The following is a 16,682-nucleotide window of genomic DNA, read 5'->3' on the forward strand; positions in this document are numbered from 1 at the left end:
CTCCCCCAGGAATTTCACAGCCGCATCTCTCCCCTGCATCGTGTGTGACAGATTAGCCTGTTAGCCGTGCTCACGTGTGTTAGATGCTTTGCTTTTTGCTTGAGAGAGGGACTCCTTCCTCACTCGCCTGAGTGCTCATGTGCTTGTCTGAATGTAAGACCCTCAGAGGTGGGCACTATGTGGTGGGACCTCCCGGCACCTTCTGTGCCAGCCCAGTAGAGAAGTGACGACAACAGCCCCATTCCACCTGGAAGAGTCTTCCACAGCAGCAGTCTCTTGTGCCCTTAAGTCAGTGGGATTTGTCTCAATACCGTAAGCAGCATTATTGGTGACGTTTGGTTTTGCTTCTCTCCAGTCAAAGAAGATTGGAATGTCAGAATCACCAAGCTTCGCAAGCAGGTAGAAGAGATCTTTAATTTGAAGTTTGGTAAGTGAGATACAGTGGTTACATCTTAAGTTACAGACAGTGGCCGGTTCCAAATGAATTCTAGAAGTTCAGAACGTAATGAATGGAGGTTCCAGAAAGAGGGCCTTAATTTACTTCTGTTGCTCAGCTCACCCCTTAAATCAGAGAGTTATTTCATGTCTCTCTGCTTCTGTCTTCTCCTGTGTCACAGTTGGCAGGGCGCTTTAGAGCCATTGTGTTTCTCACCTGGAGAGCACATGACCTTCATCATTTACTTCAGCTTAGAGTAGCTGCCAGGTTCCTCGGGCTCAGTGCGGGTTTCAGTGGCTTGTCCAGTCAGTCATGGAGAAGGAAGCGTGACAGAAAATGCCAGCATGGTCTGCTACACTGTAACATCTGCTCTGTTCTTCTGGAGGCCTCATCTTGGGCCTGGCCTCTGTAGGTCGGCTTTCCCAGAAGATTCGGGCCTACAGGACAGCACAGATACATCATCAACCCCATGTTGTGTTCAGTGGCCTTTGCTCACTTCTGTCTTGAACACGGAGACCTTTTGGATTCATAACCTGGCTGTTATTAAACATTTTTTATTTTGGATTTTTTTTTTTTTTTTTTTGGTTTTTTTCAAGACAGGGTTTCTCTGGTTTTGGAGCCTGTCCTAGAACTAGCTCTACTCACAGAGATCCGCCTGCCTCTGCCTCCCAAGTGCTGGGATTAAAGGCGTGCGCCACCACCGCCCGGCATAACCTGGCTGTTATTTGCATTGAAAATGATTAAATGTCTATTGGCTGGGCTGATGGCACATGCCTTTAATCCCAGCACTTGGGAGGCAGAAGCAGGTGGATTTCTGTGAGTTCGAGGCTAGCCTGGTCTACAGAGCTAGTTCCAGGACAGCCAGGGCTGCACAGGGAAACCTTATATGCGTGTGTCCCCAAAGAAAGGCGCTGTCTGTCAGCTGGGGAGAAGACTGGATTGTGACGAGCATTGCTGCTGTTCCAGAGCGTCTGGTTTAGGGTGCCAGCACCCACAGGGCAGCCCACAGCCTGCTCCACTTCCAGTTCCAGGGGACCTGACTCCTGGCCTCCTTGGGTACCAGGCGTGTTTGTGATGCACAAACAGACACATAAAGTAGAATTTATTTTTTGAGAAAATAGTTTTTAAAGTGCTGTTTGTTTTTCTGGGTACGGTAGTTCATGCTATAGTCCTGGCTCTTAAGAAGCTGAGGCAGGAGGATAAATATTAGTTTGAGACCAGCCTACACTATATACCAAAAACCTGTGCTAAAAAAACTAAACAAAACTGCTGATTTTAAAAGGTATAAGTGGGCCAGACAGTGTTAGTGGGCCTAGTACTTGGGAGGCAGAAACAGACGGATCTCTGTGAGTTTGACTCCTGCCTAGTCTACAGAGTGAGTTCCAGGACAACCAGGGTTGCACAGGGAAACTATATCTGGAAAAACAGCAACAACAAAAAAAAAGGTAGAGTTGAATTCATTTTTAAAATTCTAGATATTTTAAATTTTATGTATATGGGTGTTTTGTCTACTGTATGCATGTGTAACTAATGCCTGTGGAATTAAGAAGAAGAAGGCATCGGATGCCTGGAACTGGAGTCATGCATGGTTTGAACCACTGTGTGGGTGCTGGGGACTGAATCCTGGGTCCTCTACAAGAGCAGAAAGTGTTCTTAATTGCCTAGCTGTCTTTCCAGCACTGACATTTTATTATTGTTGTTGTTATTATCTTCATCGTCATATTAAGTTACTTCTTAATAGTGAGTGTCTGTGGGTTGGATTGCCAGGAAGTTAGCATAGATACAAACCACACTCCTGACTTGGCTTCTCTTTGTCTTTCAGCTCAAGCTCTTGGCCTCACAGAGGCAGTGAAGGTACCCTATCCTGTATTCGAATCAAATCCAGAGTTTCTGTATGTGGAAGGGCTGCCTGAGGGGATCCCCTTCCGAAGCCCCACCTGGTTTGGGATTCCACGCCTGGAGAGGATTGTCCGTGGGAGCAATAAGATCAAGTTTGTCGTTAAAAAGTAAGCTGCCTTTGCCTCTACAGCCATTTGCCTTGACGCTAGCCTTGCTGTGCCTCAGTGAGTCCTTTGTTCTTGGCTAGACCTCCTGGGGGGTAGGGGGGAGGCTTCTGCTGCCCTGCAGGTTCAGAACACAGAGCTTTGCTAAACTTGGGATCAAACCCAGGGCCTGAACAATTTGGCAAGCGCTCTGCTGCCGAGGCCCTAGCTTCTCATTGGGGGATTCAAGGAGAGTGTTCTCTTACTGAACTATACCCAGTCTTCAGGATAGATTTCCAGTCAGTCACCATTCCCCTGAACTTCCGTCAACTAAAGCCCAGGCAACATGCTTGCTCTGCTTTCCCCAGTTCATCGTGACGGAGTTATTTACTTTCCTGCAGAGATTCAGTGGATGACAGAAGTGATCTGGTGTTCATTTGCTATTTTAAAGGAGTTACAGAAGCTGGAGAGGTGGCTGTCTTAGTCCCTGTTCTATGTGGCACAGACACTGTGGGTTTAGTTGAGGGTTTGCTTGCAGTCTCAGTCCATTATCGTCATGGTGGGGAGCATGAGGGTAGGCACAGAAGGCGTGGCGTGACGTGACGCTGGAGAGGTCGCTGAGAACCGCATCCTCATCCACAAGCAGTGGGCCTAGTGTGGGCTTTTAAAGCCTCACCCCAATAACACGTTTCTTGCAGCAAAGGCCACTGCTTGGTGACTAAGCCTTCATACACATGGGCCTCTGGGGGCCGTTCTTACTCAAACCACCACATTCCACTCTCTGGCCCCTGAAGGGTTACAGCCATGTCATAATGAGGAATACAATTAGTCCAACTACTGAAAGTCCTCATAGGCTTTCCTAGTCCCAACACTATTTGAAATAGCCAAGGAATCTTCTGAGACTCATGGCAGTCTCTTAACTGTAACCTCTTGTAAAATAAAAAAGCAGATCACATACTTCCATCATAAAATGGCACAGTGTACACATGGATGGCTGTTCCAAAAAGGAGCATAACAAGGAAACACTCTAGACCAAAGCAAGACCGAAAACCAACTGGGCAAGCTCCCAACTCTGCACCTCCATGTCTGGAAGGTCGTCTTTAGATCTCCACTTACTTTCAGCTTTGTTGTCTGCAACACGCTGGTCCCACTCCCTGTTAGCAGTTTCCCTTGGCAAGTATCACATGACTCTGGCATCTCCAGCATCTTGAGATCTCCAGAGCAATCCTGGCCTCCTCTCTGGCCCTCCATGCACGGACACCCCTGACACATGCCTGACCTCAGCAGCTTTCCCTAGCCATGGAAGGAGATTCCAAAACCTCTTTCTTGTACTCTTGGCTCTAAAGCCAGAACCACGTGACTGAAGCTGCCAGGTTCTGCTTGATGGGGCTGGGCTTGCCCGCTCCTCCAATTACGTTTTCATCATGAGCTTCTGGTTATGGTTTCCTTCGCTGCTTAAGCCTTTCTTTAATTCCTTTTCACCAGTTGGGAGCTTAGCTGCTGGAGTCGTGACACCGCTCCCTTTCTTCCCTTCAGCACCAGGCTTTTCTTTAAACTTATCATCTCCTTGAGCCCTGGGCTTTGCTCCATTACATTTCCTGGTGCCCCCTTTCTCCTCAAGCTGTACATTCTGTGGTTCTCATTGTCCAGCTGGCTCCTTTTCATTAGGGATCTGCATAGAGGGATTGCTAATAAGACACAACCAATACTAGGATGCTGGAAATCTCTGCTGAGAATTTGTTCAAAACTCTCCAATTTCACCTCAGGCAGGTATTTAGGACAGAACAAGAAGCAGCCATATTCTTCCCCCAGACATCCCAAGAACAATCTCTAGGACACTTACCGATATTCTTCCCCTCCGAAACCTCTTGAGCTGAGCCCTCACAGTTCAACTTGCCCTCAGTACTGTCTTCCACACTCCTACTAGTGTGACCCGTTAAGCCTTCAGTGGCTTTTCCAGTCTAGAGTTCAGCAAGCGTGGTCAGGCTTCTCACATCGGTACCCACAGTTTCTGTCTTAGACACCGTGACAACAGCAGTTTTTATATTAGGAAACGTGTGGTTGGGGGCTGGCTTACAGTTGCCCATCCTGATCCTGGGGGGGTGGGGGGAGAGAACCTCAGTGCCCACCCTTCAATGGCATACTTTCACCAACATGGTCACACCTACTCCAACAAGTTGTTCTCAAATAGGGCCACTCCTTGGTGATGAAACATTCAAATATGGGAGCCTATGGGAGCTGTTCTTTTTCAAACCACCACAGATGGCTCCAGTTAATAGCACTGACTGCCCGAGAACCCACATGGCAGCTCATAACCATCTTATCTCCAGTCCTGGGGATCCAACACCCTCTTCTGACCTCCAAAGGCACTAGACCTGCATGCACAGAAAACACTAATATATGTGTTTTTATTTTCTAGAAATAGTTCTGGCGTTTGTGCTGTGTGAGTGACGCACTGTGTTCTTTCTAGGCCTGAGCTAGTTGTGTCCTACTTGCCTCCCGGGATGGCCAGCAAGATCAACACGAAAGGTAAGAGCAGCCCCTCGGGGCGTGAGCACATGGCCTTTCGCTGCCGCGCCTTTGTCACCTGAGTCACAGTTCGTTGTCACCGTGGGCTTTGGTTTATTTCTTTGCTTTAAGCTGTTTTACTTTGTGAAATTTTTTTAAGATTTATTTATTTATTAAGCATACAATGTACTGCTGGCAAGGAAGGCACCAGGTCTCATTACAGATGGGTGTGAGCCACCATGCGGTTGCTGGGGATTGAACTCGGGACCTCTGGAAGAGCAGCCAGTGCTGCTGAGCCATCTCTCCAGCACCGTGGATCTCTTTTTCTTTCTTCTGCTTCCTTGCCCTCTCTCTGGAAGTTGATATTTGCATCCTCCTTCATTCGCGTGTACACAGCTTCCTGGCACTCGTGGAGGATTACACTCTCGTTTAGTTCTTCAGGTTTTTTTGAAAAGAACATACTGTATGATTTTAATACTCTGCTTTTATAGAGCACCTCTGTATTTTTTTGTGCAGCTTGCAAAGGTAATATTGCCCTTTGCCTTACAGCACTGCAGTCCCCAAAGCGACCACGAAGCCCTGGGAGCAACTCCAAGGTCCCTGAGATTGAGGTCACTGTGGAAGGTGAGTTGTTCTACGTTTTCTCCTCACTCTTTGCCCTACAGTTTTATGGACTCAGGAACTTCTGTGCAGTTGGAGTTTCACGTCTAAAAAGCACCTGATGCTAAATTTATGAATATTGTGTTTTTTTAATTCATGACTGTGTGTGTGTGTGTCTGTGTGTTTGCATTGTTATAGGACATCTGGGGTGTCGCCTTCAGGAACACTGTCCTTGTGCTTTGAGATAGGTCCCCTTTTTTGTTCTAGACCTAGCTGGGTAGGCTAGACTGGCTGCCCTCGGGTCCTCAGGCATAGTGGTAATGCACTTTAGTGACGCTGACACCTCCCTTGCTTAACTTACATTGTTTGTAAACTGTGGGTCCTGTGGAGACCTACTTGAGGAGACCCCTCGGGTTGTTTTTCCGTAATGATAAAGTAAGGCAGACCTACCACACTGAGATGTTTCTCATCTTTTTTCCTCTTTGTTTTCCCTACATTTGATGAAGTGTGTTTATAGGTGGTTTGAATAGCAGTGTGCTTGCTCACAGCAGGTCTGTGTCTTCTTCCAGCCTCTGTTGTGCAGGGCTGTCACCTTTGGAAGTCCATTGTCTAAGATGCCTGGCATAGTAACAGACAGTCCTGACCCCGACACTGCTGGGCACATTGTTTCCATTGACACAAAAGGAAACAGTCGCCTGGGGGGCACCTGGTCCTTGGGTCCCCACTGCGGTTTTCTCTCAGTGTCCCCACTTAGCCGTCTTGCGTACTTGCACAGAGTCCATTTTCAAAGAACAGGTGGAAGGTAGTCATGGCAGGTGGTTGGTAAATAACAGACCCTGTGTGCCAGCTTACCACCCTAATGTGCAGTGGCCACAGGGAAGATGGACTTCCTTGCTGGTTTGGTGACTTGTCCCCAGGACTCTGTCCCTTCCTTGTGACCACTCGTAAAGTGCACGATGTTCCTTTTAGTAAAGACTTCCCCCAGAAGCCATGCCAAGCTGTGCTGAAGTGACCCTTCTGTGTGCCCTAAGCCTCTGAGTAGTTATTTAGAAGCAGCTGCAGGACAGGGCGGGACAGAGAAACTACCCCTCTACATGGCCGAGCCCATCAGCAGTAATACTGCATCAGCACGAGTTTTCGTTGTCAGGTTCCGGTCCACAAAGGATATGACACTGCTTTTGGTCAAGTTGCCAGAAATCTGTGTTGAGGCAGAGACATAGGCGGCCCTTTCTTGGCAGGCAAGCAGGCAGGCAGGCAGGCAGGCAGGCAGGCGTGGGAGCAGAGTGCTGAGCGTGCAGAGCCGTGGCCTGCTGTGTTTTGTTCCCATTTGTGCTGGATCTCAGGAGCCTTTTGACATGTTGCCAGAATCCTAGCATGGATGTGTGTGTGCTGTATTTTCTGTTGCACGCTAGCCAGCAGTGAGCACCCGGTGACTGGTTTGCCTTTGAGTTTTCTCTAGGCCCCAACAACAGCCCTCAGACCTCCACCGTTCGAACTCCAACCCAGACCAACGGTTCAAATGTCCCATTCAAGCCTCGAGGGAGAGAGTTTTCCTTTGGTAAATACATCTTTTGTTTTTCCTGATTTCAGCATTTCAAATAAAAAGATTTAGTGTGCACGTCAGCAGGACAGTGTTTTTCTTGGATGCGCCAGTATGTGTTAGATATTAACATGCAGGAAGAACTAGGCCGCCTCCCTATGGGACACAGGCAAGTGTGTGCCCCAGGGGTGCCTGAGGATTGTAAGTTGGGTTACTGCATGGAAGCCAGAGCTGGCACATAGTAGACACTGTGACAGGCCAGGAGAGGTCCTTTGTTCTTCATTTTGGTGTGGTTCAGAGTGTTGGTAACCCAATCTAACCGTTTACTTTAGTTGTATGAGGATTGGCGGAGCAGGCAAGACAGCGTGTTTACAAACCTTTGTGTTTCTCACATAGAGACTTAGATCTTGTATGCATACATGATGTATGGAGTAAAGCTGTCTGCGGAACACAGATGCACTAGTGCGCAAGGGAGTGAAGAGCGCGTGTGCTCTATAACATGTCCTCTGTCACACAGTGACACAGTGAATGAAGGAACAGCCCGCTGTGTGCTCTCCTGTGCTTTGTAAAGCTGCACAATAAAGAGATGAGGTGAACCAGGGTGCCGGTGCTCCTCTAGTCCCAGCACACGGAGGGCAGGTGAAACAGGATGCCAGCATGAGTGACACCCTAACTCAAAAAATGAAACTCAGTCAGTGAAAGGATAAGGTATAAATCTCCGTCCTCCCTCGGGAAACCCTGCTCACTGGGGCTGCTGCTCTCTCCTCGCAGAGGCCTGGAACGCCAAGATCACTGACCTGAAGCAGAAGGTGGAAAACTTGTTCAATGAAAAATGCGGTAGGTTTGTTCGGAAACCCTGATATGAAGTAGTTCTCTAGTAGAACTGGTGTGAATTTGACGTTTAAATGCCTTTGGACCAGCCTCCCATTTTACTGAGTATCAAGAATTCCAAAAGCATTTTCCAAAATAAAATGAATGTGATTTTTCAAATAAATAAGGGTCTGTAGTTGCTGCCGAATGCTGCAAACTGCTTGTCTAAGTCGCTGTACGGAATGAGTATTACAGTTACAGTCGTGTGTTGCAGGGGAAGCCCTTGGCCTTAAGCAGGCTGTGAAAGTGCCGTTCGCGCTGTTCGAGTCCTTCCCGGAAGACTTCTATGTAGAAGGCCTACCCGAGGGGGTGCCTTTCCGAAGACCCTCCACATTTGGCATTCCAAGGCTGGAGAAGATCCTCCGGAACAAGGCCAAGATAAAGTTCATCATTAAAAAGTGAGGACCTGGGGGCTGGAGAGATGGCTCAGAGGTTAAGAGCACTGGCTGCTCTTCCAAAGGTCCTGAGTTCAATTCCCAGCAACCACATGGTGGCTCACAACCATCTGTACTGAGATCTGGAGCCCTCCTCTGGCATGTGGGCATACATGGAGGCAGAATGTTGTATACATAATAAATAAATCTTTTAAAAAAAAAAGTGAGGACCTGAGGTGGAGAAGACGCCCGGGGGCTGGCCTCACAGTGTGCTATCCTGGATTGAAACTACTCTCCAAGAGACTAAGTCATTATAGGGATGGAGAGACAACCCAGTGGTTAAGAGTGCTTGCTGCACAGCTTTGGGGACCTGAATCTAGGTGCCATCTCCCTCATAACAAGTAAGGAGGAGCACGTGACCTTAGTGCTGGGGGTTGGGCAGAGGCAGGAGGATCTTTGGGGCTGCTGCCTGGGGTGGGAATGTGAGCTACAGGTTGTAGAGAGATCCTGTCTGAAAGAGTAATAGAGGTCACCTGGGCCCTCCTGGCCTCTGCTCACACAGACTGTGCACCAGCACACGTGTGTACATACAACACAGGCCCTTTTATTTGTGTGGGTGTGGCTTGCCCACTTGCTCTTCGAGCATATACCTAGGCTACAGGCATGGGTGTTTCTTACTTCTGCTCTTGGGTCGCATACTGATCCTCAGAACATGCTCTCCCCTTGGGAAGAAGATGGCAGCAGCACTGGCATTTCCAACGAGAGTCCAGCAGCAGTAGAGGCTGGTATAGTTGACCCTTCTTGGGCCCAGGTTGCTTCCAAGTGCCGCGTGTGGTTGGCAGAGCTGCAGGCTACACGCTGCATCATCTTCCCTGGGTGTCTTGTTCCGGGTTAGCCAGCCTATTCCTTTTTTCTCTTGCTTGTAGACCTGAGATGTTCGAGACGGCCATCAAAGAGAGCACCTCTTCCAAAAGCCCTCCGAGTGAGTGTCGTTTGAGAGCAGTGTGACTTTGGGCAATCGTTAGTTCTAGAGCAGTGAACAGTGCACAGTGTTGCTCTGCAGAAAGTCTGCCATCTTTAGTGCCTTCCTGGAATAAAACCAGCATGCAAGTACCAGCCCTTCTGGGCCAGGCTGTGGCCAGCTCATGACAGACTATGGGCATGCAACTTTGGGTTATTAAAAAAAATTCTGACTACATGTGTTTTGTCTAACCCCTAATCTTTAGTTTTCACTTTCAGGGAAGATAAACTCATCACCCAACGTTAATACTACTGCATCAGGTGTGGAAGACCTTAACATCATTCAGGTGACAATTCCAGGTACGATTTCTGCCTGCCTCATGGACTCTGTCAGACTCCAGAACCTGTTTCCGGGCTGGTTCCTATTCCCAGTGGCGGCTCATGTAGTGCAGCTTCTCTCTGTCAGCCTGGCTGCACAGCACCGGACCTAAATTCAGTCCTGCTCACGGCTCCGTGTCTCTCTGAAGGCTGGGGAGACGGGTGGCTCAGTGGGTAAGGGCACTGGCTGCTCCCGAGGGCCCTAGTTTGACTTCCAGCACCTGCACGGTGGCTCACAGCCAGTCATAACTACACTCCCATAGACCTGACGTGGGCATTGGACACACATTTGGTGCGCAGGCATATGTACAGGCAAAACTCCCATACATATAAAGAAATCTTTTAAAAAATAAAATTTTTTAGACAGGCAGTACTGGCACACACCTAAATATTTAATCTCTGAGTTCAACGACACAGAGAAATCCTGTCCTGAAAAACCAAAATAAGTAAATAAGATTTCTTTAATGAACAATCTGTGTGAGCCAGCAGGGTTGTTGACTCAACAGGAATGGAGTTGTCTCCTCTTAAGCTGGTGTTAGAACTCTATGTTTTCCTTTTGTAATTTTATTTTATGCTTATTTTGTTTTGCCTTGGTGATGTCATCATGTGGGAACCCCCCACCCTTTTTTCTTTTTTTTTTTTTTTAATTTATGACAGAATCTCATTATATAGTTCTGTCTGGCCTAGAACTCACAGAGATCCACCTGCCTCTGCTTCCTGAATGCTGGGGTTAAAAGGTGTGCATTACCACGCCTGGCTTAAAAACCCTTGCTAGAAAACGTAAGTCGGATACCAGTGTACTCATGGCTTTCCCCTTGTTTTTCAGATGACGACAATGAACGACTGTCCAAAGTTGAAAAGGCCAGGCAGCTTCGGGAGCAGGTCAATGACCTCTTCAGTCGGAAGTTTGGTAAGTTTATAACAATTGAGGAAGCAATGTTTCCATGAAAGCCTGTGAATAGATTCCCTTCATGTAGTTGTTCAGCAAGTGTTCTGTTCAGGAGTTCTGTGCTGAGAAACCTTAGATGTTAGGTGCCGTGCTTGATGGCCAGGGTCAAAATCTAATCGGGTTGCTGCTGGACTTTGTGTGTGATTGCTTTGAAGAGGACTCTTACGGTCACGCTGTGCTGTTTGTCTCGCTGCAGGTGAAGCTATTGGGATGGGCTTCCCTGTGAAGGTTCCCTACAGGAAAATCACCATCAACCCCGGCTGCGTGGTGGTGGACGGCATGCCCCCCGGGGTGTCCTTCAAGGCCCCCAGTTACCTGGAGATCAGCTCCATGAGGAGGATCCTGGACTCTGCTGAATTTATCAAGTTCACTGTCATTAGGTGAGCACGCCCTGCTGAGTCAGAACGCGTCTGGAGGCCACGTGGCTGTCCTTCCTCAGAGCGCTGTTGTGTGCATTTGGAAGATGAGATGACAGACATGCGTTTAGTTACCGCGGGCTTTCTCTGCCGGAGCTACCTTCCACTGTCTCGTCAGCGCTGGAACCAGCGTTCTGCTGCACCATACACGCTCGGCTCCTATTGGCTCTTGGTGACTGGTCTGTAGCTCACTGTCACTCAGGTGGCCTCAGACCCTCAGATTCTCTGCCTGAAAGTCCCAGGAGTACAGGTGTGGGCCACCATGCCTGGCTCTGCCAGCTTTTTGGGATAGGACCCTGCAATGCAGCCTGGGCTGCATTTGGCCTTTTCTTATTTATAGCTATACATCACTGTGTCTTCCATTAGACTAACTTTATTCTACAGTGTTTTGTTTTGTGACAGAATCTCAGTGTATGTCCCTGACTTGGAACTTTTTGTGTAGACCAGGCTGACCTCAAACTCAGAGGTCCGCCTGCCTCTGCCTCCCAAGGGCTGGGACTAAAGTTGTGTGCCACCTTGCTCAACAGTTCTCCATTTCCTAAGGTGAGAAGTTGGCAGCCATGGCCTGTTTGTCCTTTCAGATGGGCTTACATCCAGCTGTCGCCATTTTCTGACTGCTTTCTCGTGATGCGTAATGAAACCCCAGAGTATCACAGCCTAGAAAACCTAAGCTGTCTGTCAGTTACCACAGGGAAAGCTGGTGTCACAGAGCGTGTGGTTCTGATGGTAGACCTGCCATTCACTCGACAGTCTAGCTACCTGGATGGAGGGGTTTTTCTCTTTCCACTGTAGTGGAATATTCGGGGGCTGTTGTGGGTGGGACAGCATCTCCCCATGTACCTCTGGCTGACTTAGAACCCGCTGTGTAGACCAGGATGGCCGTCAACACTCAGATCTGCTTGTTTCTGCCTCCTGTGTGCTGGGAAGAAAGGCCTGTGCCACCATGCCTGTCGTAGTGCAGCATTTGCTAGTAGTGACCTGCGTATACTGTCCACGTGTGCTCTAGATAACTAGTCAGACAACACATAGAACATAGCCAACAGTGTAACTAGCGTACATAACTGATGTGTACATTGTATGTGATACATACCAATACAACTGAGTCATTGTTAGCAGATGGAATAGTATGTCTCTTTCATAGGGTTATAAAGTAGGGCATAGGTGGCATGAATTAACAAAGTAAGCAAATGTTCTTAGGAAATAAACATACAATTTGTTTTTCTCTTTAGACCATTTCCAGGACTTGTGATTAATAACCGTGAGTATTTCTTGAATTTTTGTTTTGTTTGTTTGGTTTCTCGGGATCTGAGAGTCTGGAGGGTGGGTGCAGTGCAACCCTCAAAATAATGCATTGTATCAGCCATCCCTTAGGACGCCCCCTCCATGTGAAATTGGTTGGGTTGCTTGACTCCCCTCATCCTCAGGTAGTCAGAACATGGTGACTCGGGGGAGGTGGGTGGAGAGCATGTTTAAAGGGCTCATTGTGAGCAGGACTTGGCCAGCTCCTGCTGGGCTAACACAGCTCGTTTAACAATCATAGTGCTAAAGTTCAAAAGTGCTGGGCATGGAGGGGGAAACCCTGCGATTCCAGGGCTGGGGAGGCAGAAGCAGGGAGATCAGCTAGAGTTCAACACTGTCTCTGGCTATAGAGAGTTCAAGACCAGCTTGGGCCACGTGAGACCCTGTCTCCAAACAGAAAGGGAGGAAGGACTGGTGATGGCCCAGCTAGCATGACCCACATAAAGGTGGAGAGAGAGAGCCACCTTCGTAGACTCATCCTCTGGCTTTCATGTTATGCCGTACATGCTCACACAAACTTCATACACACACAATTTTAAAAGTCCATGATAATTTTTTGTTCTTGAGTCTCCCTTGCAAATTTCAGTTCAACTGTCTTTTTTTTAAGACAGGACTCATGTTACCCTGGCTGACCTGGAGCTCAGCATATGGAACACAGGCTAGCCTCGAACCCAAAGAGATACCTGCCTCTGCCTCCTGAGTCCCACATTAAAGGTGTATGCCACCGCAGCCACCTCTCCTGTCTTCCAGAGACCGTTTCTCACCCCTGTTCATAGGTTCCCATGATGACACTCGGCTTTGTTCTTGTCCTCGTACAGGACTCTGTGATTCAGGCGACTCCTGTGAATTGTGTGATTTTGGTGGCATCTACGAGGACTATTAGTGTTCCTTTTTCTGTCCTTTTCCTTTTTCGTGTGTGTGGGGTCCTGAGGTGGTCAGGAGACAACTTGTGGCAGTCACTTCTCCCCTGCTGCCTATGGGCCTAGGGGTTGAACTCGGGTTGTCAGGTTTGCAGGCAGCATTTTCTCCTGCAGAGCCGTCCTGCCCTCTCTGCTTCGCTTGTGCAAGGCGCCGATAGGAATAGTCAGGGATGGTTCACATGTGTCAGGAAGTCGTCTGAACTGTGCCATTCCATTGCAGAGCTGGTTGATCAGAGTGAACCCGAAGGCCCTGGGATGCAAGGTAAGAGGAGCACACCACCAGTCCTGGTGCTCACTGTCGCTGCTCACAGTCACAGTGCACACCTACGCACGCTCAAAGACACACTCGGGTTCTTCCTCTCCTTTCCATTACTGAAGACCAGTAAACTTACAGAAACTTAAGCTGTGGCTCCTACATGGTAACTGGGCCACAAGCGATATAAACCCCTGATCCCAGGTCATTCGTGATGTCACAGTGCTCGGGATCAGTGGTCTAAAGTGAAACATCAAAGCAAAGAAGCTACCCGGTGAAGTGGGTGCGCATGCATGTGGAGGCTGGGACTGGAGAGACAGCTCAGTGGTTAGGAACACTGGCTGCTCTTCTCAAGGACCTGGGTTCAATCCCCAGCACCCACATAGCAGATTACAACTTTCTTAACTCCAGCTCTAGGGCCTCTGAAGGCACCAGACGTGCGCACAACAGGCACACATGCAGACAAAATAACCAAATAATTACAGCAAAAAGTCGACAGGCTGTTTCCATCACTGGGGTTTTCTCTTCCTCTTTTTCTTCCTCTCCTTCTAGGCTCTTTAAATAGTTTAAAGCAAGCTTTGAAAATTGCCCAAATGAGACTTGATGTGTTTCTCTTTAGAGTCCGCTGAGGCGAGCCAGTTGGAAGCTCCAGCAACAGAAGGTAAGAGCTATGCTGCTCCATGTAGAGATCTAGAGTGACCTTGGGACCTCAGGACAGCATGGCTGTGGTGTGTTGGTTTTTAATGTCTGTGGGTGTTTAGCTTGCTTACATTTTTGGGGACCATGCACATGCAGTACCTAAGGAAGCCAGAAGAGGGCATCTGACACCCCACACCAGAATTAGATGTTAATGAACCTTCCTGAGGCTGCTGAGAATCAAACTCAGGTCCCCAAGTGCTCTTTACTGCCGAACCATCTGTCTAGTCCCAAGTTATTCTGCATGTTCTGTGGAGACTACAGGCAGGCTCCCTCTTTTTTTCCCATGTGGCTCTGGCTAAATTCTAGATCCCTATAGCCTAGTCAGGGCATGACCAGAAGTACACGCAAAGCAATATGGAATCTGTTCCTGGCAGATCAGGTGGTGAGCTGCCTGTGGCTCGGCAGATGAACACTTGGTAAGCTTGTGCCAGGCCCTGGGTTCCTTACAGAACAAACCAGAGGATGGCGGGCAGGTCTCGGTGGGCCAGTGTGGCTCCCGGTACAGACAGGCAGGTCTCAGCGGGCCATTGTGGCTCCCGGTACATGCAGCCAGATCTTGGCGGGCCGGTGTGGCTCCTGGTACAGGCAGGCAGCTTTGCTTCAGTAGTGCAGCTCCTGTTGCCCTTCTCCCTTAGAAATTAAAGACACGGATGGGAGCTCACAGATCAAGCAGGAGCCAGACCCCACGTGGTAGACCGCGTCTCCAGGGTAAGATCTCCCCACTGCCCTTGGTCCACACGTACCTGCAGAAGCAGCCGTCTCTTCTGCGAAGGCTACCCTCAGGGAACACATGCCCGCTGGGGGCTGCAGGCCGCCGTTTTTCTCACTCAGATGTAGAAGCACGGGCGTGAGGGCACAGGCATAGGCAGGTGTAGCTCTCCTGGGTTCCAGGCAGCCAGGGTACGTGGTGTGGCTGTGTCTTGGGATAGAGGGCTGGGTGGTAATGTAGCTGTACTCCTCCTTATGAGAAGCAGGTTTTGTTGAAACTGGATGCCAAGTTTCCTCGGTGACAAGCCCAGCCCCATTGTCACTGACCCAGCCACTAATGGGGGTTATCTGTAACCCACAAGTAAGGAGACTGCATTCTGTCACCCAGCCCCTGCCTGCCTTCTGCCATGTTTCCCAGCTTAGGCTAGCAGATCACGAGCCATCTTTCATACCTGCGTTTGTGTGGTTCTTTTATCAGCGCCTGCAGGGTGTGTGGCAAGAGGTTTGTCTTGCTGCTGCCTTCCAGCTAACCCATTGCCTGCCTGTTTTTCTCTCCAGCTCAGCTTCCAGCGTGAGTGGTGGAGAAGAGCTTTCGGACGCGCCCTGCCAGCTCTGTAATATACTGTATAACAGAAATACCTTCTATACAAACCTTCTTTTCTACTTCTAGATAGAAATGTCTACTTTCTCAGCAGTCCTGTGAATCGAACTGCGCAGCGTGATGAGGCTGGCTTGGGAATGCACTAGAAGGATTTCGCAGCGGTGCTGGAGAGAGATAGGGAATGGCAGGGACAACTTTTAGATTTTTTTTTTTTATATATATATAAATGCGTTGGGCAGAGCCTTGGGCTGCGGTGCGTATTCCAGTCAGTGGAGATGTTCCTCCTGGGCATCTTGGCTTCCGCAGCGAAGAAAACTCCTGTGCTAGGCAGTGCTTTAGTTTTTCTATTGAAAATCATTTCCGTGACCTTGCACTCGGCTCCCCTTCTGGCCTGAGGGAGGGCTGCTGTCTCTCCGTCTGACTAGGGCCTTCGCCTGAGCTCCATCATGGTTCCTCTGTTTTGACATAATTAAAAGCCAGGCCGGCCAGTGAGCAGCCAGCGTCTCCGCGTAGAGGATGCTCTCGGAGCCTCTTGCACCCTTACTTTGCGGCAAGTAAATATCTGGGTGTACCCTGAAGAGGCCGGAGGTTAGGTGTACTTGCTGTAGCAGCTGGATGATTCGGCCTCCCCACCTGGGACCCACAGTGGCCTGGGGGTGCTGTGGGGTGCAGCTCTGAGCCGAGTCAGGCTGGGCTGTGGGGAGAGACGGGCAAGCTCTCTGCACCTCAGTGTTCCCACCCTAAGGCCTGAAAGCGGAAGCTCGCAGACGACACAGCTGTATAAAGTACCAGCTCTCAGAAGGTAGAGGATGCCAAGGCACAGTTGGCAGTAGCGCCACCACGGTGTTCACAATGGGAAATTATATCACACGGTAGCAGAGATAGGCATTTTTATGTGTTCCTTATATTTTACCTCAAATTGTAGATATAGGGTAATAAATAAAATCCATCCATGCCTTTCACATGCAAATTCATTCTTTCTAAATTGTCTTCATGCTTGTCTAGTGGGAGTGTGGGCTGGTGGCAGTAGGAGATGGGAGGACTGGCTGGGGTGTTCCCCTCCGTCCCTCTCGGATTGAACGTTCCTGGTGTTTTTGAAGAAGTCCCTCTTAGTCCCAGAGCTGTGTCCAGCCCCTACACCCTTGCATCTTACCTGTGTTGAAGAAAAAACTCTGAGGGAAAGCTATGC

General features: G+C 49.1%; 1 protein-coding gene across 13 annotated transcripts in view; it reads left to right on the plus strand.

The window, feature by feature from the left end:
* Positions 1–16,455, plus strand: part of Gtf2i (general transcription factor IIi) — an 82,549-nt gene extending 66,094 nt beyond the window's left edge. For 12 of the 13 annotated variants that reach the window (XM_041649289.1, XM_041649294.1, XM_041649292.1 and 9 more), the window contains 16 exons: positions 356–427; positions 2,259–2,442; positions 4,889–4,947; positions 5,476–5,550; positions 6,986–7,084; positions 7,838–7,903; positions 8,151–8,334; positions 9,237–9,292; positions 9,550–9,630; positions 10,475–10,558; positions 10,794–10,977; positions 12,243–12,271; positions 13,453–13,494; positions 14,105–14,146; positions 14,820–14,892; positions 15,451–16,455. In XM_041649289.1, coding sequence (XP_041505223.1) covers positions 356–427; positions 2,259–2,442; positions 4,889–4,947; positions 5,476–5,550; positions 6,986–7,084; positions 7,838–7,903; positions 8,151–8,334; positions 9,237–9,292; positions 9,550–9,630; positions 10,475–10,558; positions 10,794–10,977; positions 12,243–12,271; positions 13,453–13,494; positions 14,105–14,146; positions 14,820–14,878 — 1,316 coding nt within the window. In that variant the 3' untranslated portion in view covers positions 14,879–14,892; positions 15,451–16,455. The remainder of the gene's footprint in view (positions 1–355; positions 428–2,258; positions 2,443–4,888; positions 4,948–5,475; positions 5,551–6,985; positions 7,085–7,837; positions 7,904–8,150; positions 8,335–9,236; positions 9,293–9,549; positions 9,631–10,474; positions 10,559–10,793; positions 10,978–12,242; positions 12,272–13,452; positions 13,495–14,104; positions 14,147–14,819; positions 14,893–15,450) is intronic. The other variant, XM_041649291.1, reaches the window with a different exon arrangement.
* The last annotated feature ends 227 nt before the right edge of the window (positions 16,456–16,682 follow it).

Source organism: Microtus oregoni, unplaced genomic scaffold (genome assembly GCF_018167655.1).
Source record: "Microtus oregoni isolate MIOR12 unplaced genomic scaffold, Mior012 000003F_ref0000135, whole genome shotgun sequence".
Taxonomy (NCBI): Eukaryota; Metazoa; Chordata; class Mammalia; order Rodentia; family Cricetidae; genus Microtus; species Microtus oregoni.